Source organism: Astyanax mexicanus, chromosome 6, assembly GCF_023375975.1.
Source record: "Astyanax mexicanus isolate ESR-SI-001 chromosome 6, AstMex3_surface, whole genome shotgun sequence".
NCBI classification, from domain to species: domain Eukaryota; kingdom Metazoa; phylum Chordata; class Actinopteri; order Characiformes; family Acestrorhamphidae; genus Astyanax; species Astyanax mexicanus.
Genome location: NC_064413.1, coordinates 55,950,360 through 55,977,334, shown reverse-complemented (window position 1 = coordinate 55,977,334; position 26,975 = coordinate 55,950,360). Strand labels below are relative to the sequence as shown.

The window sequence follows — 26,975 nt, the reverse complement described above, 5'->3', positions numbered from 1 at the left end:
TGTCTTATATATGTAAGTATCTATACATACATAATAGTAATTTATAATAACAATAATAATATATAATATATATCATATGCATTGTACCGGTAAGTACTGTAAGTATATGTAGGCATAATATATATATATATATACTGTATACTATAGATATGTATGTATGTATGTATGTATGTATGTATCTATCTATGATTTGTGCTGGAGTTTATATACATGTAGTTAAGTCAAATAAATAAAGCTTCTACAGTAGAAATAAAATAGCCTATACAAAGTAATATATAATAATTTATATATTTGGTAATAATATATCGCATATGTAATATTATATTAGCATATCACTGGTAAATATACATCTCTCTCTCTCTCCAGATGGCTGGCTCTGCTGTCAGTGTTCATTTCTTACTGTCTGTCTGACAGCACAGCAGATCCTCCACGAAGGACTCACCCGCGTGCACACACACACACACACACACACACACACACACACACAAAAGCTGGAGTTCTTAAACACCCCAGCTTCCTGTAAGCTCTACCAACAACATGAGAAGAACATGATGGAGGTCTGAGACAGTGTAAAACCATCACAATCCACAACACAAAGACCAGAGACACAGAGGAGACTGTGGAGACGACCAACGAGACGAACGAGTTCTTTAATCTTTTAAATCAGTCCTACACCCCCATCCTAACACAGACTCCTTCATACATCACTGTGGACCAGGTCAGGGGTCAACTGAAGAAACTTCACCCTAGGAAAGCAGCAGACCTGAACAAGGTATGTCCTCGACTACTGAACTGGGTGAACCGCTACAACGAGTGCCTATCCTCTGGAAGACCTCATGCATAGTTCCAGAGCCCAAAAAGATCCGGCCCAGAGCGCTGAATGACTTCTGAACAGTGGCACTCACTTCACATCTGATTAAAACATTAAAACATCTGATTGGTCTCCTCAGACCACAGGTGCAACATGCTCAGGACTGCCTGGTGTTTTGGAAGGTGTGGAAGATGCCATCCTCTATCCTCTACCTGCTAAACCGAGCTCACTCACACCTGGAAAAGTGAAAATGCACTGTGAGGATCCTCTTCTTGGACTTCTCGAGTGGCTTCAACACCATCCAGCCCCTTATGCTTCAGGACAAACTGAAAAGGATGCGAGTGGACCCTTGCCTGGACACGTGGATCTCCAGCTACCTCACAGACAGGCCGCAGTACGTCAGGTCTGACACTGTGATCAGCAGCACCGGAGTACCACAGGGCACGGTTCTGGCCCCTCTGCTCTTCTCCATGTACACCGCAGACTTCTGCTACAACTCTGAGTTGTGTCACATTCAGAGGTTTGCAGATGACACAGCTATTGTGGGGTCTATCAGAGATGATCAAGAGGAGGAGTACAGGAGCCTGGTGAGGAACTTCACTGTCTCAACACCTCAAAGACCAAGGAGCTGGTCATTGACTTTGGGAGGTCCAGACCAAGGTCATGATCAATTCTGATAGTGGGAGTCGAGGTGGAAACTGTGGATTCCTACAATTACCTCAGGCTGTGGCTGGACAGCAAGCTGGACTGGTCTTCTAACACTGAGCACCTGTACGAGAACTCTCATAGTTCACCTGCACCCACTATTATCAGCCCTCACTACAACTCCCATAATTCACCTGCTCCCACTATTATCAGACCTTACTACAACTCCCATAATTCATCTGCTCCTGCTATTATCAGCCCTCACTACAACTCCCATAATTCACCTGCACCCACTATTATCAGCCCTCACTACAACTACCATAATTCAACTGCACCCACTATTATCAGCCCTCACTACAACTCCCATAATTCACCTGCACCCACTATTATCAGCCTTCACTACAACTCCCATAATTCACCTGCACCCACTATTATCAGACCTTACTGTAACTCCCATAATTCAACTGCACTCACTATTATCAGCCCCTCACTACAACTCCCATAATTCACCTGCACTCACTATTGTCAGTCCTCACTACAAATTCCATAATTCACTTGCTCCCACTATTATCAGACCTTACTGTAACTCCCATAATGCACCTGCACTCACTATTATCAGCCCTCACTACAACTCCCATAATTCACCTGCACCCACTATTATCAGACCCTCACTACAACTCCCATAATTCACCTGCACCCACTATTATCAGCCCTCACTACAACTCCCATAATTCACCTGCTCCCACTATTATCAGACCCTCACTACAACTCCCATAATTCACCTGCACTCACTATTGTCAGTCCTCACTACAAATTCCATAATTCACTTGCTCCCACTATTATCAGCCCTTACTACAACTCCCATAATTCACCTGCACCCACTATTATCAAACCTTACTGTAACTCCCATAATTCAACTGCACTCACTATTATCAGCCCCTCACTACAACTCCCATAATTCACCTGCACTCACTATTGTCAGTCCTCACTACAAATTCCATAATTCACTTGCTCCCACTATTATCAGACCTTACTGTAACTCCCATAATGCACCTGCACCCACTATTATCAGCCCTCACTACAACTCCCATAATTCACCTGCACCCACTATTATCAGCCTTCACTACAACTCCCATAATTCTCCTGCACCCACTATTATCAGACCTTACTGTAACTCCCATAATTCAACTGCACTCACTATTATCAGCCCCTCACTACAACTCCCATAATTCACCTGCACTCACTATTGTCAGTCCTCACTACAAATTCCATAATTCACTTGCTCCCACTATTATCAGACCTTACTGTAACTCCCATAATGCACCTGCACTCACTATTATCAGCCCTCACTACAACTCCCATAATTCACCTGCACCCACTATTATCAGACCCTCACTACAACTCCCATAATTCACCTGCACCCACTATTATCAGCCCTCACTATAACTCCCATAATTCACCTGCTCCCACTATTATCAGACCCTCACTACAACTCCCATAATTCACCTGCACTCACTATTGTCAGTCCTCACTACAAATTCCATAATTCACTTGCTCCCACTATTATCAGCCCTTACTACAACTCCCATAATTCACCTGCACCCACTATTATCAAACCCTCACTACAACTCCCATAATTCACCTGCACCCACTATTATCAAACCCTCACTACAACTCCCATAAATCACATGCACTCACTATTATCAGCCCTCACTACAACTCCCATAATTCACCTGCACCCAATATTATCAGCCCTCACTACAACTCCCATAATTCACCTGCACCCACTATTATCAGCCCTAACTACAAATCCCATAATTCACCTGCACCCACTATTATCAGCCCTAACTACAACTCCCATAATTCACCTGCACCCACTATTATCAGCCCTCACTACAGCTCCCATAATTCACCTGCACCCACTATTATCAGCCCTCACTACAACTCCCATAATTCACCTGCACCCACTATTATCAGCCCTAACTACAACTCCCATAATTCACCTGCACCCACTATTATCAGCCCTAACTACAACTCCCATAATTCACCTGCACCCACTATTATCAGCCCTAACTACAACTCCCATAATTCACCTGCTCCCACTATTATCAGCCCTAACTACAACTCCCATAATTCACCTGCACCCACTATTATCAGCCCTAACTACAACTCCCATAATTCACCTGCACCCACTATTATCAGCCCTAACTACAACTCCCATAATTCACCTGCACCCACTATTATCAGCCCTCACTACAACTCCCATAATTCACCTGCTCCCACTATTATCAGCCCTCACTACAACTCCCATAATTCACCTGCACCCACTATTATCAGCTCTCACTACAACTCCCATAATTCACCTGCACCCACTTTTCTCAGTCCTCACTACAACTCCCACAATTCACCTGCACCCACTATTTTCAGCCCTCACTACTATTATTGCTTAGATATAAAACATTGTGCTGGTTTGTTTGTACTCTTTTTATTTATTATAGAATTCTGCATGTGTTCTTATTGGGATTAATCTGATTTATTAATCCTAAATCTGTTCTGTGTCTCTAAATCACTGGTCTGTAACAGACTGAAGGCCTGTTTCCTGGATCTGCATGGCTGACAGATGTTTCAGATGTTTCTTGGCGGCACCAGACAAGATAGCAACATGAAACATCCATGATATGCCGCACACCCCATTAACCCGCATTAATGAATCCGGTTTTTATTCCCCACTTTACAAACCCACAGCCTGTTCCTCAGAGACCCGCGGTGAGCTTTACGCCTGCTGCGCTAAACACAGTAAATTATGCAGGTAGGTGGACCACAGGACGGCTGCTTTTAGTGCAGGAGAGTGTGTGTGTGTGTGTGTGTGTACTGTATATATATGTGTTTAACAGAACAGTGGTGCAGGATGTGAGTAGAATAAGTATTCATACATGCTACAGACGCTACTGTATACATTACTGAGATATCATTCAAACAAGGCCAGAGAAAGAAAAACAGAAAAATTCTGAGAGAGAGAAAGAGAGAGCTGCAGTTATGGTGGTGTAAAGTTTCTGGTTTGTAATTAGAGCTTCTGGTAGGGTGGTGTAAAATTTCTGGTCTGTAGTTAGAGCTTCTTGTGTAGTCATGAAAAGTTTCTGGTCTGTAATCAGAGCTTCTGGTATGGTGGTGTAAAGTTTCTGGTCTGTAATTAGAGCTTCTGGTAGGGTGGTGTAAAGTTTCTGGTCTGTAATTAGAGCTTCTGGTATGGTGGTGTAAAGTTTCTGGTCTGTAATTAGAGCTTCTGGTAGGGTGGTGTAAAGTTTCTGGTCTGTAATTAGAGCTTCTGGTATGGTGGTGTAAAGTTTCTGGTCTGTAATTAGAGCTTCTGGTAGGGTGGTGTAAAGTTTCTGGTCTGTAATTAGAGCTTCTGGTATGATGGTGTGAAGTTTCTGGTCTGTAATTAGAGCTTCTGGTAGGGTGGTGTAAAGTTTCTGGTCTGTAATTAGAGCTTCTGGTATGGTGGTGTAAAGTTTCTGGTCTGTAATTAGAGCTGCCGTTATGGTGGTGTAAAGTTTCTGGTCTGTATGTAGAGTTGCTGTTTGGCAAAGTAAAATATCTGGTCTGTAATTAGAGCGGTACAGCGCTGTGGAAACAATGTTTTTAACTCTAAAAGTATGGTGGTGTAAAGCTTCTAGTCTGTAATTAGAGCTTCTGGTATGGTGGTGTAAAGCTTCTAGTCTGTAATTAGAGCTTCTGGTATGATGGTGTAAAGTTTCTGGTCTGTAATTAGAGCTTCTGGTAGGGTGGTGTAAAGTTTCTGGTCTGTAATTAGAGCTTCTGGTATGGTGGTGTAAAGTTTCTGGTCTGTAATTAGAGCTGCCGTTATGGTGGTGTAAAGTTTCTGGTCTGTATGTAGAGTTGCTGTTTGGCAAAGTAAAATATCTGGTCTGTAATTAGAGCGGTACAGCGCTGTGGAAACAATGTTTTTAACTCTAAAAGTATGGTGGTGTAAAGCTTCTAGTCTGTAATTAGAGCTTCTGGTATGGTGGTGTAAAGCTTCTAGTCTGTAATTAGAGCTTCTGGTATGATGGTGTAAAGTTTCTGGTCTGTAATTAGAGCTTCTGGTAGGGTGGTGTAAAGTTTCTGGTCTGTAATTAGAGCTTCTTGTGTGATGGTGTAAAGTTTCTGGTCTGTAATTAGAGCTGCCGTTATGGTAGTGTAAAGTTTCTGGTCTGTATGTAGAGTTGCTGTTTGGCAAAGTAAAATATCTGGTCTGTAATTAGAGCGGTACAGCGCTGTGGAAACAATGTTTTTAACTCTGGTATGGTGGTGTAAAGTTTCTGGTCTGTAATTAGAGCTTCTGGTAGGGTGGTGTAAAGTTTCTGGTCTGTAATTAGAGCTTCTTGTGTGATGGTGTAAAGTTTCTGGTCTGTAATTAGAGCTGCCGTTATGATGGTGTAATGTTTCTGGTCTGTAATTAGAGCGGTACGGCGCTGTAGAAACAGTGAGTTTTACTCTATTTTATTGGTGTAAAGTTTCTGGTCTGTAATTAGAGCGGTACGGCGCTGTAGAAACAGTGAGTTTTACTCTGTTTTAGTGGTGTAAAGTTTCTGGTCTGTAATTAGAGAGGTACAGTGCTGTAGAAACAGTGAGTTTTACACTGTTTTAGTGGTGTAAAGTTTCTGGTCTGTAATTAGAGCGGTACGGCGCTGTAGCCTGCAGTGCGGAAGTCGTTACTCTCCTCGCTGCGAGCTACATACCCCACGTGACAGGCCGGCAGCGCGGGAGGGGCAGCTGCAGGATTCTGCTGCCCCCGGGCTGTGCTCCCAGTCACTATATAGCTCGCTCGCTCCCTCCCTCGCCTCTCACTCTTACCCGCCGCCGCCGCTGTGTGTGTTTGTGTGTGATTAGGCGCGGGTGTGTGTAAGAGCGAGAGTGTGTGTGTGCCGCTCTCGCGCTCGGAGCCCAGCGGAGGACCGGACGGCCCGGCTGCAAGACCCCACGCTGAGCAGGTGGGTCAGCTGCAGTGTGTTCTGGGAAAGGGGGGATTTGGTGTTTTTGGATTCTGGTTTCTCTTAATGCAGGAATTTCAGGCTTTTTATCTCATGAAGTTCTGGAGAAAGAGTAAAACACTTACAAATAACAGTTTAAATTGTAGAAAAAGAGAGAAAACAGTGAAAGTAGTGAAAGTAGTGGAAATAATTCTCTTTTAGGATTTTATTAGATTTTGATTTTCACTGACATAATTATTACTACAGATGTTGATGCATGTTTTTATATATTTAATGTTTTATATTGTTCTAAATTGTGCTTTTCAAATTAATTCAATTCACTCACTTTTTTATATAGTGATTTTACAGCAAAAGTTGTCACAATGCAGCTTTACAGAAAAAAACAACAACAAATTAGTATTATATTATTATTATTTAATATTATAATAACATTATTTATTTACTGCTGCTGTATCGCTTGTTGCTGTAGATATTACTGTTCTTATTGTCTGTTGTTGCTATAATTTAAATTTTAATAAGAAAATAATTTACTCTAGCATTATATATATAGAATGTAATAATAGGACAGTAGTGGTGATGTGTGTGTTGTTGTAGATCTTGTCTTTTTATTGTTTGTCATTTAAATGCTTTCTATTAACAGCAGTATTGTGCTTGTTGATTTAGATTTTAGATTTACTGACATTTTTATTGTCAGAAGAGGCTGATAATTGTGCGTGTTGTAGATATTCTTATTTTATAATGTTTTATTTTAGAATGTATTATTATTAAAAAAAAAAAACAAGTAAAAAAAGCACTTATAAAAACATAAACAAAGCAGTCAGCTCTCAATATATTGTGACCAGGATTCCTCAAATGTTGTAATTATTTATTTATTTATGTATTTATTTATTTTATTTTATTTTATAATTGTAATTATAATAATTATTATTAGTATTAATAGTCGTAATAGAATTGCTCTTGTTTTTGTAGACAATGTAATAATTATTGTTTGGATGTATTTTAATATATATTAATGTATTTTAATCTTAGTTTTAGTTTTACCACAGTATAATTGCTGATTTTGTATATTTCAGTAGTTTGTTAATATTAGTATTAATAATATAAATGATGAGAATTTAATGTTCTTCGGTGTTGATATTGGATTGTGTGATTTTTTTAGCTGTTTTTATCTGATATTCAGTGAGTATATGAGACTGATCTGTGTGTATTTATATTATATATTATGTGTACAGTGTTGAGCCGCGCTGTGTTGTGTGTTAATGATTCTGAATCAGGTTTATTAAGAATAATTACCTTTATAAAGTAAAGTCTGGGGGGTGTAAAGTTTGTTTAGGAGACTCTCTGAGGTTTAGAGTTTAGTTTGAAGGGAGTTCTCGTTCTCGAACCCGAGTCTGACCTCAGAGTCTCGTTATGTTTCATCAGATCACAGAAACGTCGGATCAGCCGGCGCTCCGTAAACTAACTGACCCAGCTTTAGTTCCCGAGTTTCAGAACGACATTAACCAAATCCATCTGGTTAAGAGAGAATAAAAAACCTAAATTAGACGCTCTAAAATCATCTGTACTGAATTTTTAACTATTTTAGTGCATTTATTACACAATTATTAGTTGTAATAAAGCACAATAAACATTTTATTATTCATTAATTGTGAAATTGCTTGACTTATTTGATGTAACTATGTAATTTCGCATTCTTTTATATTGATTTATTGTACAATATAATATACAATAAACTTCTTGTTTTGATTATTATCTATATTCTTTGCGTTATAACTAATTTTAAATTGTACTATTTAATGAAATCATTTAAATTCCTAATCCTTTTATTGATTATATTGCTTATATATAAAGTGATACCTGTTCTGTATAATACAGAAGAAAGGTCACGTTTTGGTGCAATATAGATCAATTTAAAATAACTAACAAAATAAATAGATCAATAAATAAAGGATTTTTTACTAATGTGAAGTGAAAACTTTATCTGAAGGAAAAAACATAGTTTAAGCCTCTAAAACTGTTATTTTATGCATTACGCTTGTATATAAATATAAAGAACATATAAATATAATTATTTATATTTGAACACCTATTTAAACAGTGTGTTAGTAGATCTGCAATTCAAGCTCCAAACAATGTAAGTGTAAACATTTTATTTGAACTAATTAATGTAATCGTCTTAATTCACATATTGCACAGTGTTTTCTATTTAAATTTTATTGTATAGGTTTTATAAAGTACTGAAAAGTGGTTATTTTACAGTGAAGGCATTTTGGTACTATATAGAATCATTTTAAAATATAAATAAAAGAAATATAAAATGCTTTCTTCCACAAAAAGAAATGTTTTATGTGTTAAACTCTCATTTTAAAGGGTGTACTAGATCTGTCACGACTTACTGCACAATAATATCTGATATCTTTAATATAATAATATTGGCCAATATTGTGTTACTCTGAGCAGAAGGAGACCATTATTATAAATGAGCCGGTAATTTTATTTAGTTTGAAAAAAGTGTTTTTGTGACATTTTTTTTTAAGCTTTATTAATTTATGATTCTTTTTTCATATATTCCAATTTCAATATCTGAACATATTTATATTTATAAACATATAGCATTTTTATTACATTGTTGTTACACAATGGTTTTAAAATTACAATTATAGAATATTTACAATACTTTCTGGTACAAATAGGGTGTGAATTTACATGCTTGCATCATAGTTAATATTCTTCAGAGCACTATATATTAAATGTTGCCTTATTAATACTAAAAGGAAGACCCTTTATGAGGAACAGCATGAGGAACAATCACTATATATTAATAGATGACGTAAAGGATCTGCTGCTTTGGTGTGTTTAGGGAACAAAATGGGAATTAATCAATATTGGGCAGATGGTTTTAATGTTATGTCTGATTGTTATAATGGTTCTATTGGTATTCTTAAACAGCGGTTAACCCCATGCCTGGTTCTGGAGGCGGTGTTTAGGGTTTTCTCCGCTTTAAGCGCACCTGTCTGACTAATTAGCTCGTTAACGAGTCCTTAACGAGATAAAGTGGGCGTGTCTAAACAGGTAAAATACAGAATTGTTCTTTCAAACCTTTGGGGTATAGAACTATTGTTGTAAATGAGGTGTGTAAAGCCCTATCCGGACGGCATTAGTTTCTCAGGATGTTCTCTGTGGGGTAGTTTTCTCTTTTATGAGGGTTTTTATCCTCTGTGATTTTATTCCCGTCCAGAACGATCATGTTGGTGTTTTTCTCAGACGTCCTCTGAGAAAATTACAGGCTGAATTATCTACTGTTTTTCTCTGAACTCCGTGCTCCTCCGGTAATTTTAGTCCCGTCCGGACGCACATCTCTGAGTTTCGTCTCCTCGCCTTTAATAAAATAGATATTTGTCTACTGCCGCGCACCGTAGTTACACTTTGGACGTGCCACGGTTTCCACAGAGATCCACATTAAAAACACAACAGTGAGTGGAAAAGGAGGAGCTACTGAACGCCGTGATGTCATGTGATCGAGAAAAACTAAAAACTCACTGATCCTCCTGTTTTTTCAATTACAGTCCGGTTGCAGAAGTTTTATCACTGAGTAGTAGTGTGAAATATATTTTACAGACGAACCCCTGAAAATATAATCCCATCCGAATAGGGCTTAAAAGTGAAATGATCAAAAAACTGACAGTGCTTTCACACTAGACTATTTTTTCTGGACCCGGGTGCGCTTGCTCCGCGGGTTTGGGTAAGTTTGGTAAAGTTTTAAAGCTGCTTTAGAGCCGTAAAGTATTCCAGAGTACCAATCTTGGTTCCTCCTGAAATAAATGGTCTGGGATTCCCTTTAACTGGACTCTGGTGAGGTCGGTTCCACTGCAGGTGCGGAAGCTATCCTCTCCCTGTGCTGTGTGTGCGGTTACCTGGTTGGATTATTTTGTAACGTGATAGAGTACCCTCGCTCTAGTCCATTTACATCACAGTGTGCTTTATTTATTATTACAGCACTCTTTATTACTGTGGCATTACTGTGTTAATGTGCAGTTATGAAGCTCTGCAGTTATTGATACTATATTATAATATTTTGTGTAATAAAGTGAAGGCTTGTTAATACTGGTGATGTTATCAGTGTTTCGATGATGTTGTGTATCGATGCTTTTAGGGAGTTGACCTGTTTTAATTGAGATGATATAGAGTCCAGTCAGCATGTATTTGACCTAGCCTTTGGGCTTTAAATCACACACACACACACACACACACACACACACACACACACACACACACACACACAGTAACAGTGTGTCTGGCAGTGGAAAAAGCTTGAGTGTGAAAATAATATTTATTGATCGTCTCTAACAGCAGCTCTAAGCGTCCATTTAAATCCTCAGAGCGGATCAAAGCGGGACGGTTCAGAACGGGACAGGACCCGAGGGGACGCTTTACAGGGGGGCTGAAAATCACAGCCCTAAAAATCACTATTTATAACAAGTACTAGTTATATTCTAGGAGTTATTCAGTAAACAGTAATAGTAAACTGATATACAGTTACTCAATATCTACTACAAAGTATTTAATAACTAATATTATACTAGTATTAGTAATAATATATAGAACTATAAAGAATTATCAAAATGTATGAATATTTCATTAAATACTTGGTTATATATAATAGTAGTTAGAGCTGATTTTACTTTTTTGTAATTAATATAAATTATTTACCAGAATCTTTTGTGGTAATCTGTACAATTTGACATAAGTTATCCTCTAAATATGCATTGCAACTGGTGTTGTTGTGATCTATCTATCTATTCAACATGACATAAATTAGCTATTTAAAATTACTATGAACTTTTATTTAACCAGAATGAGTTTTTATAACGAGTAATAATTTACAGATATGAAATGTTATCTTATAAACACTATTATTTTATTTGGGTGAACAGTATGCAACATAAGGGGAATTAATCAATATTGGGAAGATTGTTTTAATGTTCTTCTAGCGCACCTGTCTGACTAATTAGCTCGTTAACGAGTGCTAAACGAGATAAAGTGGGTGTGTCTAAACACAGGTAAAACACAAAATTGTTCTTCAGAACCTTTGGGGTATAAAACCATTGTTGTAAATTTATTAATTTACAGGTAAACAGGTTTTAAATGTTATCCTATAAACACTATTATTTTATTTGGGTGAACAGTATGAGTTATTCTGTAACATTTTTGTTAATCATAATATAAGTTATTTGGAATGAATATGAAGTTTTGTAACATTTGTGTAAGAGTTTTTAAAATGAGATATAACACTATTAATTCACTAGAAAATAGTTTTAAAAATTCTGTGAATAGCAAACGTTATGTATGAGAGACAGAAAGAAAGAGACAAAGAGAGAGAGATAGAGGGAGAGAGACAGAGAGACAGAGAGAGAGAGAGAGAGAGAGAGAGAGAGAGAGAGAGGTAGAGAGAGAGAGGGAGAGAGAGAGGTAGAGAGAGAGAGAGAGAGAGGGAGAGGTAGAGAGAGGTAGAGTAGATGCAGTAGGGTGGTGTGTATCTGGGTGGTGTAAGAGATGAAAGTGTGTGTGAAATCCATCCCCTCTTTCTCTTCCTGTACCCAAAACACCGCTGGCACACGACTATACACACCCTCACACACACACACACACACACCGAACCCACGGTCTCACAGCTGGGTCTCTCTCTCTCTCTCTCCCTGAAGTGATTGTCTCGGGGTGAGAGAGTGTTTGCGTTTCCTTGGGCGACGTGGAGCGGCGCCGATGACGATGTCAAAGCTAAGAAGACTTTTTTAAAGACGCTCTTCAAAGAGAAAATTAAAGTCGGGGTCTTTTGAGCTGCTCTTTGGGGAAACAATTACAGAAGTGTATTTTGGGGCGATATTCTAATTCCAGAGAAACGATGTTCATTCAAACACCTTATTCTGATTGATGTGATCTTCTTCTGCAGAGCTCTGAGTTTACCTCACATTTCACATTCACATCTATCTATCACCACTTATTCCTAAAGAGATACATCAATAACAGCACTTAAACATCAGATAAATCTCTAACAAAGTTAGGACTCAAGTTTCCCACGGTCCCATTCATTATCCTTCAACCCTCCAACACCACATCTATCATATTTCAACCCTCCCACATCTCATATATCACCAGTTAACCCTACCACTGCCTAATTCATGGTCTCTCAACTATCCAACGCCACATCTATTATACCTGAACCCTATCACCACCACATCTTTCATCGATCAACCCTCCCACACCAGATCTATCATAACTCAATCCTCCCACACCTCATCTGTCATCAATCAATCCAACTATTACCCAATTTATGGTCTCTCAACTATCCAACGCCACATCTATCATACCTCAAACCTCCCACACTGCATCTATAATTGATCAACCCTCCAACTCCAGTTCTATCATAACTTAACCCTCCCACACCACATCTATCATCGATCAACCCTACCACTGCCCAATATATGGTTTCTCAATCATCCAATGCCACATCTATTATACCTCAACCCTACCACTACTCTAGCTACCACCCCCTTAACCTCACCACCAGCCCAAATATTATCCCTCAAAATTCTCACTATCCCAAAACTCAACCATTTAAGCATGACCATCATCTCTCAACCCCCCCACCTTTCCATCATCTCTCAACCCTCCAACCTTCCCATCATCACTCAACCTCCCATCATCTCTCAACCCTCCCACCTTCCCGTCATTCCTCAACCCTTCCACTTTCCCATCATTCTTTAAACATCTCACCTTCCCATCATCCCTTAACCTTCCTACCCTTCCCATCATAACTCTCAAACTCCCATCATCTCTCAACCCTCCCACCTTCCCATCATCTCTCAACCCTCCCACCTTCCCATCATCACTCAACCCTCCCACCTTCCCATCATCACTCAACCCTCCCACCTTCCCATCATCTCTCAACCCTCCCACCTTTCCATAATCTCTCAACCCTCCCACCTTCCCATCATTACTCAACCCTCCCACCTTCCCATCATCTCTCAACCCTCCCACCTTCCCATCATCTCTCAACCCTCCCACCTTCCCATCATCCCTCAACCCTCCCACCTTCCCATCATCACTCAACCCTCTCACCTTCCCATCATCTCTTAACCCTCCCACCTTCCCATCATCCCTCAACCTTCCCATCATCTCTTAAGCCTCCACCCTTCCCATCATCTCTCAACCCTCCCACCTTCCCATCATCTCTCAAATCTCCCACCTTCCCATCATCCCTCAACCCTCCACCTTCCCATAATCTCTCAACTCTCTCACCTTCCCATCATCAATCAACCCTCCCACTTTTCCATCATCCCTCAACCCTCCCACTCATGCTTCAACCCACCCACCCTTCCCATCATCACTCAACCTCCCATAATCTCTCAATCTCTCAACCCTCCCACCTTCCCATCATCACTCAACCTCCCATCATCTCTCAACCCTCCCACCTTCCCATCATCTCTCAACCCTCCCACCTTCCCATAATCTCTCAACCCTCCCACTTTTCCATCATCCCTCAACCCTCCACCTTCCCATAATCTCTCAACTCTCTCACCTTCCCATCATCAATCAACCCTCCCACTTTTCCATCATCCCTCAACCCTCCCACTCATGCTTCAACCCACCCACCCTTCCCATCATCACTCAACCTCCCATCATCTCTCAACCCTCCCACCTTCCCATCATCACTCAACCTCCCATCATCTCTCAACCCTCCCACCTTCCCATCATCTATCAACCCTCCCACCTTCCCATCATCTCTCAACCCTCCCACCTTCCCATCATCTCTCAACCCTCCCACCTTCCCATCATCACTCAACCTCCCATCATCTCTCAACCCTCCCACCTTCCCATCATCTATCAACCCTCCCACCTTCCCATCATCTCTCAACCCTCCCACCTTCCCATCATCTCTCAACCCTCCCACCTTCCCATCATCTCTCAACCCTCCCACCTTCCCATAATCTCTCAACCCTCCCACCTTCCCATCATCCCTCAACCCTCCACCTTCCCATAATCTCTCAACCCTCCCACTTTTCCATCATCCCTCAACCCTCCCACTCATGCTTCAACCCACACACTATCCTTCTATCATATCTTCATCCCCCATTTGCCCAGTCTATTGTCAGTGTTTAATAAGATTGATTAAAATATTTTTTTAAAAGAACAGATAAAACAAGATGATTGAAGAAAGATTAAATAGAGTGATAGAGCTGCTGTTGATGAAGTGATAGAGTTGGGCTGTTTAATTATCAGAGATATAAGACAGGGGGCATTTAAAGAAAGAGTGGGGGGCAGGGGGGTAAAAGAATGTTGTATATGCCCTGACCCACATCCCTTTACTAATGATGCCCTACAGGCCTAGACCCTCATTACTGCACACACACACACACACACACAAACCCCTCACCCTCACCATGTGGTGCCTATAGCTGACCTCCAGGGTCCTGCAGAAAAATGCACCAAAACCTGCAGCTACTGAACAGGTGCAGCCCCCCAGAGACACACACACGCACACACACACACACACACACACACACATGCAGGCAGGCGGCCTGGTGTGTGTGTGTGCTGGAAGTAATGAAGGATGGCAGGTAGAGTGAGAACAGATCAGAATCCCCCAAGACTAGCTAGTGGCAACACACACACACACACACACACACACACACACACATACACACACACATACATACATAAATATACACACATGCACAAATACACACACTTCACTTTTAACTAAACTTTAGTGAACTGCAAGTAATCACACACTGATCTGATCTGCACAAACATCTACTCAACACAACAGTGTCTACCTGTAATTAACTCTATATAACATTAGAATAAACTATTAGAAACAAAGTCAGTGTTCAGTGAGAGTGTCTACCCGTAATTAACTCTATATAACATTAGAATAGATTCAAAACAGCATAAAGTAAGTGGTCAGTGCTGACATAAATGCTTTGTGAAATAAAGAGATTTGTTGCTCTAAACCTTTAAACCGTATTAAACTGACAGAATAAAAAATAATTCTCTTGAATTGTAATAAAATATTATTATTATTATTATTATTATTATTATTATTATTTATTATAAATAAATGATCACTGTTTTTGGTTCGTAAAAACACATACATGTTGTGACTGGGGCTCTGGGGATACAATGCAATGCCATAAAAGACATACTGTATATGAAAAAGGCACATACTTCATGTTGCTGCTACTTCGCTAATCCCTATATTTTGTGTATTTATCTTATCTATTTTATTATTTTATTTTTATTCTATTTTATTTTTGTGTTTATATTTATCTACTTTAACAATTTTAACAACTGCTTATTGGGTGTGAACTGGAACATAGTAATACAATGTCATTCCACCTCATTTACCACATGTTATGCGAAAGGAAAATAAAATTTCCTTCAATCATTGAATAATAAAACTTTAAAACTTTGTTGTAACTCTTTATCTCTTTTTCCTCACAGTTGCTGACAGAGTTGAATTTGAATTCTGATGGATTACTTTTGGTCAAGGCTCAGATCAGACTGGCCACAAAACTGAAAACCCACACTGATTTTGACACAAGGCAAATCCAGAAACATCCTTCAAGAAACGAGTGTGCTCAGCCCTCTCCATTCCTCGTTTCTTCCTGGTATTTCTTCCTCCACCATGCCGAAGGAGGAGTGTAAGGTGGCTTCGGGCTGTAAGCAGCACAAGGAGAGGAAGCCGAAGAAGCCTCACTACATCCCACGTCCGTTCGGTAAACCGTACAACTACAAATGCTTCCAGTGTCCGTTCACCTGCATGGAGAAGTCCCACCTGTACAATCACATGAAGTACAGCCTGTGTAAGAACTCACTGTCTCTGCTCATAGAGTCCGACTGGCCCTACAAGAAAGGTAACCTGCTCCACACCGACCACCTCCGGCTCCAGCAGGGGGAGCTGAACTCTCGAAACAGCCCGGCCAAAGAGACGCCAGAAGGGGGCGCCGCAGCAGACAACAGTCCAGCTCAGGCCGAGAACTTCGAAGCAGAAGGCATGGAAACGGAAGAGCGGGAAGCTGAGGGCACGTCCAGACAATTGGAAGCTTCTTCCGAGGCGAACATCAACGGCACGGCCAACGCGAGTCCCAAGCAGGAGGCGGAGCTTGTGATGGCTGACGTGTTCTCATTGGAGGAGCAGCTGCTAAGAGCGCGGTCAGTAGAAGTAGAGTCTAAACTGCGGCATTACCGACTTTCCAAAACGTGCCTGTCCGGCCCGGCCGCACTTCTCTCCGAACAGTTCCGCCTCCTCAGCAGCCAGACGCCCAGCGCCAAGCCCAAGTCAGACACCTTGACCACTGGATCTCTGCCCTGTTACCCCCCACCACTTACCCCCGGTCACCTGGACTGCCCTGAAGCTCCCGGTCTCAACCTGTCCCTTCTGGGGGTTGGATATCCCTTGACTCCCATAAACCCTGGACTCTTTTCCTACCTTAACCCCGCCCTCAGTGCCGCTAGTGCGGCTGCCGCCGCTGCTGCCGTCACCAGCACCAACAGCCCGGCACAGATCGGCCCACTTCCCTTCCTGGCATCGGCAGCTCAGCTCACACACAGTCACACACACTCTGACCGGACACTGCTGACCCCTCCGAGACTGTACTACCCCTTCCTCTGTGAACACACCTTCGGTAATAATGACTTCGGTAATCATTTATAATAATCGTATATATAATTTTTTCATTGAATGATTTAATTCATTCTTTAACCTCCCACAGGAGATCAGGCGAAGTCAGTGAAGTCCAGCGTATCTCTGGACCCGGCCGGCCAGGCGTACTCCCCCAAACTCAGCATGTGGAAAGTTCCGGCGCTCAGGCCTGCGAACACCCAGAGCTCCGGCACCGCCTGGACCTCGCCCAGTCGCTCGGCCGCCGACAGGCTGCCGGCAAGAGACGATAAAGAGCAGGGCCTGAAGAGGGCGGCGGCCGCCATGGACTCCCACAATGCACCAGGGGAGAAGAAGGCAGCGGTGTCGTTTTCATTCGACCGTGCAACGCCCACTGCCACCATCACAGCTGAACGGCTTCTACTGCACAGCGGGTAAGAACTGAGGCTAACATTAGCCTAACATATGTATTACATATACATCAATAAGCATTAAATTCTGGTGCCTAAAATTGAATGAACTCAGTACAAAACAAGATACATCAATAAGACATAACATTACACTGTGTTCCAAATTATTATGCAAATAATATTTTCTCAGATTTTCCAAAATTACCTATATGAATTGCAGTCATTGTAATTTTCTAGTCATCGACTATTAGAGTACAATTGAAAGGTTTTTGAACAAACTGCCAATGATAACAGTATATTTAAAAAAAAATAAAACACTCAAAATGCACTCAAAATGCATGTTCCAAATTATTATGCACAGCAGAGTTTTCAACCTTTTTATTTTTATAAAGAACAAAAAATTGGTCATTTATGAAATTATAAGCATTAGCAGGTTATTACAAACTGAAATCAAACAGTTTTCCAGTCAAAACTTTATTCTAGGAGATGTTACAATTGCACATAGGACCCCTTGTTCGAAAGGATCTTCTGAACTCTCTTGTCCATTGAATTTGTCAGATTTTGGGTGGTATCTGCTTAAATTGTTTTGCATGCGGACAGAATACCCTCCCAGAGCTGTTGCTTAGATGTGAACTGCTTCCCGCATCATAGACACTCCTTTTGATGATGCTCCAGAGGTTCTCAATAGGGTTGAGGTCAGGGGAGCATGGCGGCCACACCATAAGTTTGTCCCCTTTTATGCCCACAGCAGCCAGAGATGCAGATGTGTTCTTTGCAGCATGAGACGGTGCATTATCATGCATGAAAATGATCTTGCTGCGGAATGCACGATTCTTCTTCTTGAACCATGGCAGGAAGTGCTGTTTGAGAAACTTCACATACATTATGGAGGTCATCTTTACCCCTTCAGGGATCCTAAAGGGCCCGACAATCTCTCTCCCCATGATTCCAGCCCAAAACATTACTCCACCTCCTCCTTTTTGGAGCCATAGCCTTTTTTGCATGGGGTGTCCATCAACCAGCCATCCACCACTCCATCCATCTGGACCATCGAGTGTTGCACGGCACTCATCGGTGAAAAAAACAGTTTTGAAGTCAGTCTTCATGTATTGTTTGGCCCACTGGAGCCATTTCTGATTGTGTGCATTGGGTAGAGGAGGTCGACAGGATGGAAGGACCCTGCATCTTGTTGTTCGGGGGATGTTGGAGGCACCAGCAGCTTCAAAAACTTGTCTGCTGCAATGACAAGGCATTTTTGCAGCTGCTCTTTTAACTTGACAGAATTGCCTGTTGGAAAGAGTCCTCAATTTTCCTTTATCAGCACGCACACGTGTGTGCTCTAAATCAGCTACATACTTCTTGATTGTGCGATGATCACAATGAAGTGTCTTAGCAATGTTGATTTTAGTCATGCCTTGACCTAAACACTCCACAATTTGTTGCTTCTCAGCAGCCGACACATCCTTTTTCTTTCCCATTTTGGCTGAAAATGTAGGCTGCTTAATAATGTGGGACAGCCTTCTTAAATAGTCTTGCCTTTAATTGGACACACCTGCCAAACTAATTAGCACAGGTGTCTGCAATTGCTTTCAGTGATATAAAGAGCCCTGACACACATCACCATCGATGAGTTTAACTGACAAACAAAAAAAATCTTACCTTATCACTCCTAAACACTTTTTGCATAATAATTTGGAACACAGTGTAAAATCCCCTCTAATAATGATGCATCAAGTCATGAACTCATGAACTCCACAAGACCTGCCAGTAGAAAGCTCCAATACTTTTACATGTGATGAGGTGGGGTGGTGATTATTACACTGCGTTCCAAATGATTAAACTCATGGATGGTATTGTGTCTCAGGGCTCTTTGGATCACTAATATCAATCTCAGACACCTGTGATGATAATTAGTTTGCCAGGTGAGCCCAATTAAAGGAAAACTACTTAAGAAGGATGATCCACAGTATTAACCAGGCCACAGGTTTCAAGTAACATGGGAAAGAAAATGGAAATTTCTCTGCTGTAGAAAAGCGTCAAATAGTGCAGTGTCTTGGACAAGGTATGAAAACATTAGATATTTCACGAAAACTTAAGCGTGATTTTTGTACTGTGAAGAGATTTCTGGCTGATTTCTGGCACAGACGGGTTCGTGCAGATATTCAGATATGTATTGCAGGAGACATGTGCTAGTCTTCACCTTCCTGGATAGTTGGAGTGCAGCTGAGTGGGATAATTGGCATAGATAAAATAGGAAGAAAAGAGGGATAAAAGAAAAAAAATCTAGTACAAGCCTTCTTCAAACAGTACAGACAGTTACTCCAACAAAATTACGACTTCAGAAAAAACAGTGGATGAGGAGGTCTGCCAATACTTTTGTTCATATAGTGTCTGGATCTTCAGCAGATATTAGCAGTAGTTTTAAGGTTGGACCTCCAAGAGTAAAGAATTACTTATGGTAGGTACTGACTACTGGATCTGGTCAAAGAGTCTCAGATTCTTACGTTTGTCCATTTTCTGCTTCCACACATCACTTCAGGAACTGATTGTCCACAAGCTATCTAATATATATATATATATCATCATAACCTGAACGAGTGCCCTACGCCATTGTGAGCATTTATGCTATCCCTCTGCAGATCAACTATTTCGGCAGGAAAACAAGACTCGGTGGACCAATCACAATTGATTTATGTCTCAGCAATGCCTGGTTACATTCCTGAGGAGGTGCAGGTCAGGCTATGCCGTAGGCTAACCGCAGAGGGTACACAGCTATTTATTTGTAGGGTATGCATGAGCTCTGACATAGATTCAATGCAAAAGCAAAAATAGAGGAACCACTGGAACCAGACCATGAGGGTTACCCTGCGTTCACACTGGCAGGCGACAAGACACTAACGTCACCTCAAGGTTGTCTTTTGAGGGTGTGTTTGCAGTTGCTTATGCTATCATGTGTGGGAGTGTTTCAGCATGGCTGAGGCTAATCAAGCTAGCAAGCTACCTATTAAGCCCACCTCTACTTTTGGTTTTCTTCAAACTGTCCCTGTATTTGTGCAAAAATGTCAAAGATGCCTAATGCCAAATGTTTAGAGATCTTGGACTGCCATGTCTGTGATTGGTCTGCATTTGTACGACCAATTGCTGTAGAACGTCGCTTCACTGAATTAATTATAGTTCATTTAAATGAAGTCGAGAAAATCTTAATTTGTTGCTTGTTTCTTGTTACTGCGTTACCTGACGCTTGTCGCCAAGTCCCACCAAGCAGTGGTTTTATTGTTACGACTGATCTGCATTTTCTATTATGTCAATCTAAAATCAATTTCCATTTCTCTCTCTCTCTTTCTTTAGTCTTCACTCGCAGTCTGGTCTGGACGAACGTTTCTCCGTCAGCCCCTCCAGTCTAGGCTCCTCCCCCCACCACGGCCTGGAGAGAACGAGGGATTCTGGAGAGGAAAAGGAACGAGGGAAGGATCGAGGGATGGAAAGCTGTGCTGCCGCTCTCCTGCGAGACCTTTCCTCTGCACTGCAGGAGTACCAGCATGCCGAGCGCCAGGCCGCAATGCAGCCCGAACAGTGCCACCTGTGGGCACACCTGGGCAAAATCCGTTCTGAGCTTTCCCACATACAGCAGGCGCTGGAGCGGACCTCCCGCCAGAGCGACGGACCCTTAGACCTGTCTGTCAAGAAGGATGCGGTCGCCATGGCGATTGCGGCGGAAGGCGCCAGGCACCAGATCCTCCTGGGAGACAGGAGGGAGGCGAAAGAGGAGACGTGGTGCTCGGAGACAGACGAGGAAGAGGAAGAGAGGGACGAAGGCGAGACGGAAGACGATGGAAACGAGATGAAGGAAAGACGAAAGCGTTCTCTAGACGTCCTGATTAAGCTCAACCAGTCCGGTGTGCCCATGGTGAAGCCAGGCGTCACCCTGGTGAAGTCGGGTGTTTCCATGGTAAAGTCTGAGGTCCTGCCCGGTGGGGTTGGCGGGGGCTTGGCGCTGAGGGCGGCCGAGGCAGAAGCTTTATGGCACAGCAGAACCACCAAGTGTGAGGCAGATTCCAGCGTCCTGCTGTGCTCCAAAACCCCAAACCGACCCCCAGTGTGCCCCCCCAGTCCACTGACAGCTAACGATGCCTAACAGCATCCCCATCCTGCCAGACTAACTGCCTCCATCCTGTTTCAACTGCCTCCCACTCTATAATCCACTCAAAAGACAAAGAGTCAGTTTAGTCCGTCCACCGGGGGCCTATATATATATATATGACACAGTATATATATTTATATATTTAATGCCCAATATATTTATAATAAAATTGTATCTGGAAGTGTGCCAAATTTCATACTTGAATCTTCATCCATTTATAAAAATACAAAAGCTTTAATAATGGAACATAAATAAAAAAAACATATATTTTCTGGCATAAAATGTGTCTGTTTTCATAAAGGGGTGATCAATAAATACAGTACAGGCCAAAAGTTTGGACACACCTTCTCTTTTTCAATGCGTTTTCTTTATTTTTATGACTATTTACATTGTAGATTCTCACTGAAGCATCAGAACTATGAATGAACACAAAAAATGAGCTGAACCTCCACAGTCACCGGACCTGAACCCAATCCAGAGTTAGGGTTTGGGGTGAGCTGGAGCACAGAGTGAAGAAGACAAAGGTGCTAATAAACACCTCTGGGAACTCCTTCCTTTCTTCAAGACTGTTGGAAAATTTTCATTTCAGGTGACCACCTCTTAAAGAAGCTCATTGAGAGAATGATGCCAAGAGTGTGTAAAGCAGTAATCAGAGCAAAGGGGGATATTTTGAAGAAACTAGAATATAAAACATGTTTTTTCAGTTATTTTTATTTTTTATTAAGTACATAAAACTCCACATGTGTTCATTCATAGTTTTGATGCTTCAGTGAGAATCTACAATGTAAATAATCATAAAAATAAAATAAAGAAAACGCATTGAAAAAGAATGTGTCCAAACTTTTTTTACCCTAAATACGAAATAACATTTTAGGTTGATCAATATATTTATATATATGCCAATATCAACAAAACTGTATTTACTTGTGTTTTTTATTTTTTATAATAAATGTATTTATTTATCTATGTATTTATTTATTTAAATGATTTAACGTATGTAAAATGTGTTTATTTCTTAAAATTATAGCCTTTTCTTTTAAACTGATTCTAAATAAGTCTTATTATCTGTTAAAATACTGAAGATGCAAGTTTTAAATTTGGCACACTGTCTCTTTGGTACTAGATGATCTTATTTTGAAAATATGAAGCAAATCTGAGATGGTTAGTCACAAAAAGCTGAAATCTGAGGATTAACTGTTACAAACGTCCTGTTATTGAAGCCCCAATGCTACCAAACAACAACTTAACAACTCAAACAGAACAGAAACAGGTCTGTCTACTGTTTAAAGAAGAGATTTATAACAGAAAGAGAATTTGTTTTTAATTTAACCAAAGGAGAACATGATCTACTACAGACCTGATCTACATATCCAACCTCCTCCACTGATCTACAGCCCTGAACATCCAACATCCAATACAATCAATCTATCCTTCTGCCTCCTGTACATAATGTAGATATAAAACTGCAGTAATAATGTGATTAATGAAATGTATCAGCATGTCTTCATCACACACCGTCTCTCTCTCTCTCTCTCTCTCTCTCAGCACTGCGGAGCGACTCAGTCATCGTGATTCAGTTCTGTCATCATTATTAAATTATTGCATTATTCAGACTGTATTTATGAACTTTATGAACTGAACTGAAGCTCTGCTCAGACGTTGTTAATAAGCCTGATTAATAAGGTGATTAATTGATATGTACAGAATGTATTTACAGTTTAATTGTGTGTACCGTGTGTCGTGTGGACTCTGTAAAGGCACTGACGTTCTTTTGCACTTATAAATGTGTAAATATTCAGCTTGATCTCTGTAGTGTGTTTAATTTATATAACTTTATTTAGGGGGACTGTTCCTCCATCACGCGCTCAGACACGCTGAGATTTTACCTGTTTCACCAAAGACTTCTTCTCCAGTTACTCAGACTCCTGCGTATTGTTGGAATTGTGATTAAATTTCATGTTCATTACATTGTTTATTTTCAGCAAATAAACGTGAAATTTCTGACTTTTTTGGGTCTTATCTTACCTAACCTACTCTACAAACAGTCTTTTAAAATGTACATCATACACAGTGATCTTTAAACATATTTGAGGACAATTCTATTATTTCTGTCGTAGACAAAAAGCAATTGAATTTGACATGAAAATATGAATATGAGACAAAAGATCAACATTTCAGCTTTTATTTCCAGGTATTTACATCTGAATCTGATACACAGTTTAGAAGATATTGTAGCACCTTCTGTCTAAACCACCTATTTTTCTTGTGATCAAAAGTATTGGAACATAGGTGATTGTCAGGTGTGTCCTGATAAATTAGTTAAAGGTGTAGGAGGGGGTTTGACATATACTGAATTATGTATATATCCTGTGGTTTTGTCTACTGAAAGCAGTTCTTACGATGGTGTTCTTTTATCCACCTATTTCTAATAATGGGTGGGACATGAAATTAGGTATTTCAGACAACTATCTCCCATTCTGCCCCACTAACTGCCTGCACAATCCTGATCTGCAACTGCCCCCCTCTTGCCAAGCTAAATGCCCCATCCCGCCATGCTAAGCTAACTGCCCTCAACCTGTCTGGACAACTGCCATCCATCCTGCCAGGCTAACTACCCCATCCTGCCATGCTAACTACCCACCATTCTGCCCCATCCTGCTATGCTAACTGCCCCCCATTCTGCCCCATCCTGCTATGCTAACCCCCATCATGCCAGGCTAATTGCCCCATCCTGCCACACCAACTGCCTTCCAATCTGCCCCACTAACTGCCCCCATCCTGACCACATGCTGCCATTTTTATTGTGATCAAAAGTATTGGAACATAGGTGATTGTCAGGTGTGTTCTGATAAATTAGTTAAAGGTGTAGGAGGGGGTTTGACATATACTGAATTATGTATATATCCTGTGGTTTTTCAGATTTCAGATTTGGGTTTTATCTGTGCACACTGGGCAATTATAGTTAGAGGAGTAACCAGTAACATGAAAACCAGAGAGCAAAATATTGGACAGAACAACTGTTTGGAATGCCCTAAAGAAGAAAGTCTTCACTGGTGTACTAAGCAACAGATGTTGAACAGGTAGATCATGGCAGACCACAGCAGTTGATGAAAAAAATTGTGAGTTCTGTTAATAAAAACCATAAAACTACTATTTAGTGGCATCAGCAACAACCTCCAGTGATATTACAATCTACTCTTCACAGAAGAAAGACTTCATGAACTAAAGTACAGAAGCTTCAGCAGAAGATGAAGCCACTAATCAGCACGAAGAATAGAAAAGAACAGAGACTAAAGCCTGTGGACTGATTATAGACTGATAAAAACAAAGATTAATCTTCACCAATGTGATGAGAAGACTACAATTTGGAGAAAGAAATTATCTGATCATGATCTCAAATATACCAGCTCATCTGTGAAACACAGTGGAGGTAGTGTTATTGCTTAAGCTTGCACAGCTTATTCTGGGATGGGCCACAATAAAACACAAGAGTAAATCTTCAGGAGTGAAGTGAGCACTACAGATAACGGGCTGCGTGGACGGTCCTGTCCAGTCTGCACTTTTTACGAAGTACTAATTTTGTCCATTTTTTGGATATTTTGGGGTGTTTGACCCATTTGTGCACAAATTACTGCAGCCAAAAACACAAAAGCACACCTTTCTGTCATTTTGCATCATATTCAGTTCATCTGGTTAAACAACTACTTGGGTTGTTTTCCACCATCTTCATCACGTAGGACATGTGTGAGAGACTCCGAAGACAGCGAGCGTTGCTAAATAAAAGTATTTTAAGCTGTATTTAAGCTTGAATTTGTGGAAAATATGTTTTCTAACCATCTATAAACACAATAAAGGAGCACAGCTTAGGCTGTATTTAATATAATTTCTTTTATTTCTAATTTTTATCCCATTTTCTCCCCAATATACACGTCCAATTACCCAATCCACTCAATAGAACTCTCCCTATCTGGTTCTGATACATCAGCTCACAGACGCAGCCTTGTGCTGATCCACATCACCCTAGAAGTGATGAGGGGAAAGAGAGAGTGCCATCTACTGTACTGTACCCACCCAGAGAGAGCAAGGCTCTACAACTGTGCTCTCTCGGGGCTCTGGCAGCTGATGCTGATGGCAAGCTGCATGATCGGGATTCGAACGTGCAATCTCCCGATCATAGTAGCAGCGCTTTAGACCGCTGGACCACTCAGAGCTCTAGTTTAGGTTCATACAGTAAAAAGATGGTACATTATCTTCTGAACTGTGTATCAGATAAAGATGTAAAAAAACAGGAAATAAAAGCTGAAATGTTTTAATCTCTAGTTTTTATATTTATCTTTTAATCTTTTAATATTAAACCCAAATGTTTTCAGTTTACAACAGAAGTAAAGGGATAAGTCTCACTGTTCTAATACTTTTGGAGGGGGCTGTATCTACACTGATGGGCGTGGTGGTCTGGAAATCAGGTGTGTTCAGGTATATTTCTGCCGTATCTGATTGGACAGATTTGTCGGGAGGTCGAGCCTCGGGTCAGAAGGGGTCGGACGCGGCTGTCGCCGGGCGACGGTTGCCGGCGGTAACGTGGTTCACTCTTATAAGAGCTGACAGGTCTTTACAGTGCTTTTGTGTGTTCTGTGGGATTATGGGATGTATAATGACACTTGGTCCCGCTCTATTAAAGGTGAAGTTCCTCTCAGAGCCCTACCTGAGCAGCGGTCACCCCCGGGGTCACGGGGAAAGGTCAGCTCGGGGGCGGCGCACCTGCGCTCTAAAGGTCACCTGCCAGACGGCAAAAGGCCAAAATCTGCCTGTTAAAGCGGATTCAGATCAGAACCTCAAAAACAGCCTAAAAACGTGTCTCCTAAAATACAGAGTCCAGACATTACTATTAGTTTATTTTAACCCTTAAAAACCTACAGACGGATTTTACATCCAAAATCTCACCTTGTGTTCTCAGCTTAATTACTCAGGAATCCCTTCACACATAAACATAATCCATATATGGTTAGAAAGGGCGGAGCTTACTCTTTCTAAAAATATTGATCTTATCCCAGTGCGGTAAAGCTAAATCTACAAGAAACCCATTGAGAGAAAAACACCTAAAAAAGTGAAAAATCTCCTTCCCCAAACAATATTATGTACCTTTAGTGCTTCAAACATATTTATATGATGTTTCAAACCAAATAATATCAGTAAATAAAGACTCAAAAGTGTCCACAGAAAAAAAAGTGTGAAACTGCCTGCTTTACTCAAACTAAAGCTATAGGTATGGTGTGCGCACTACTTAATATAGCTTTTATTAGTAGTTATTTTACAG

General features: G+C 40.9%; 1 protein-coding gene across 1 annotated transcript; it reads left to right on the top strand.

Moving 5' to 3' along the window:
* Positions 1 to 5,967: 5,967 nt before the first annotated feature.
* Positions 5,968 to 23,665, top strand: prr35 (proline rich 35). Its single transcript, XM_007241637.4, has 4 exons — positions 5,968 to 6,450; positions 15,952 to 17,135; positions 17,223 to 17,544; positions 20,869 to 23,665. The coding sequence occupies exons 2-4, from the start codon at positions 16,136 to 16,138 to the stop codon at positions 21,653 to 21,655; spliced, it is 2,109 nt and encodes a 702-aa protein (XP_007241699.3). The 5' UTR covers positions 5,968 to 6,450; positions 15,952 to 16,135; the 3' UTR covers positions 21,656 to 23,665.
* The last annotated feature ends 3,310 nt before the right edge of the window (positions 23,666 to 26,975 follow it).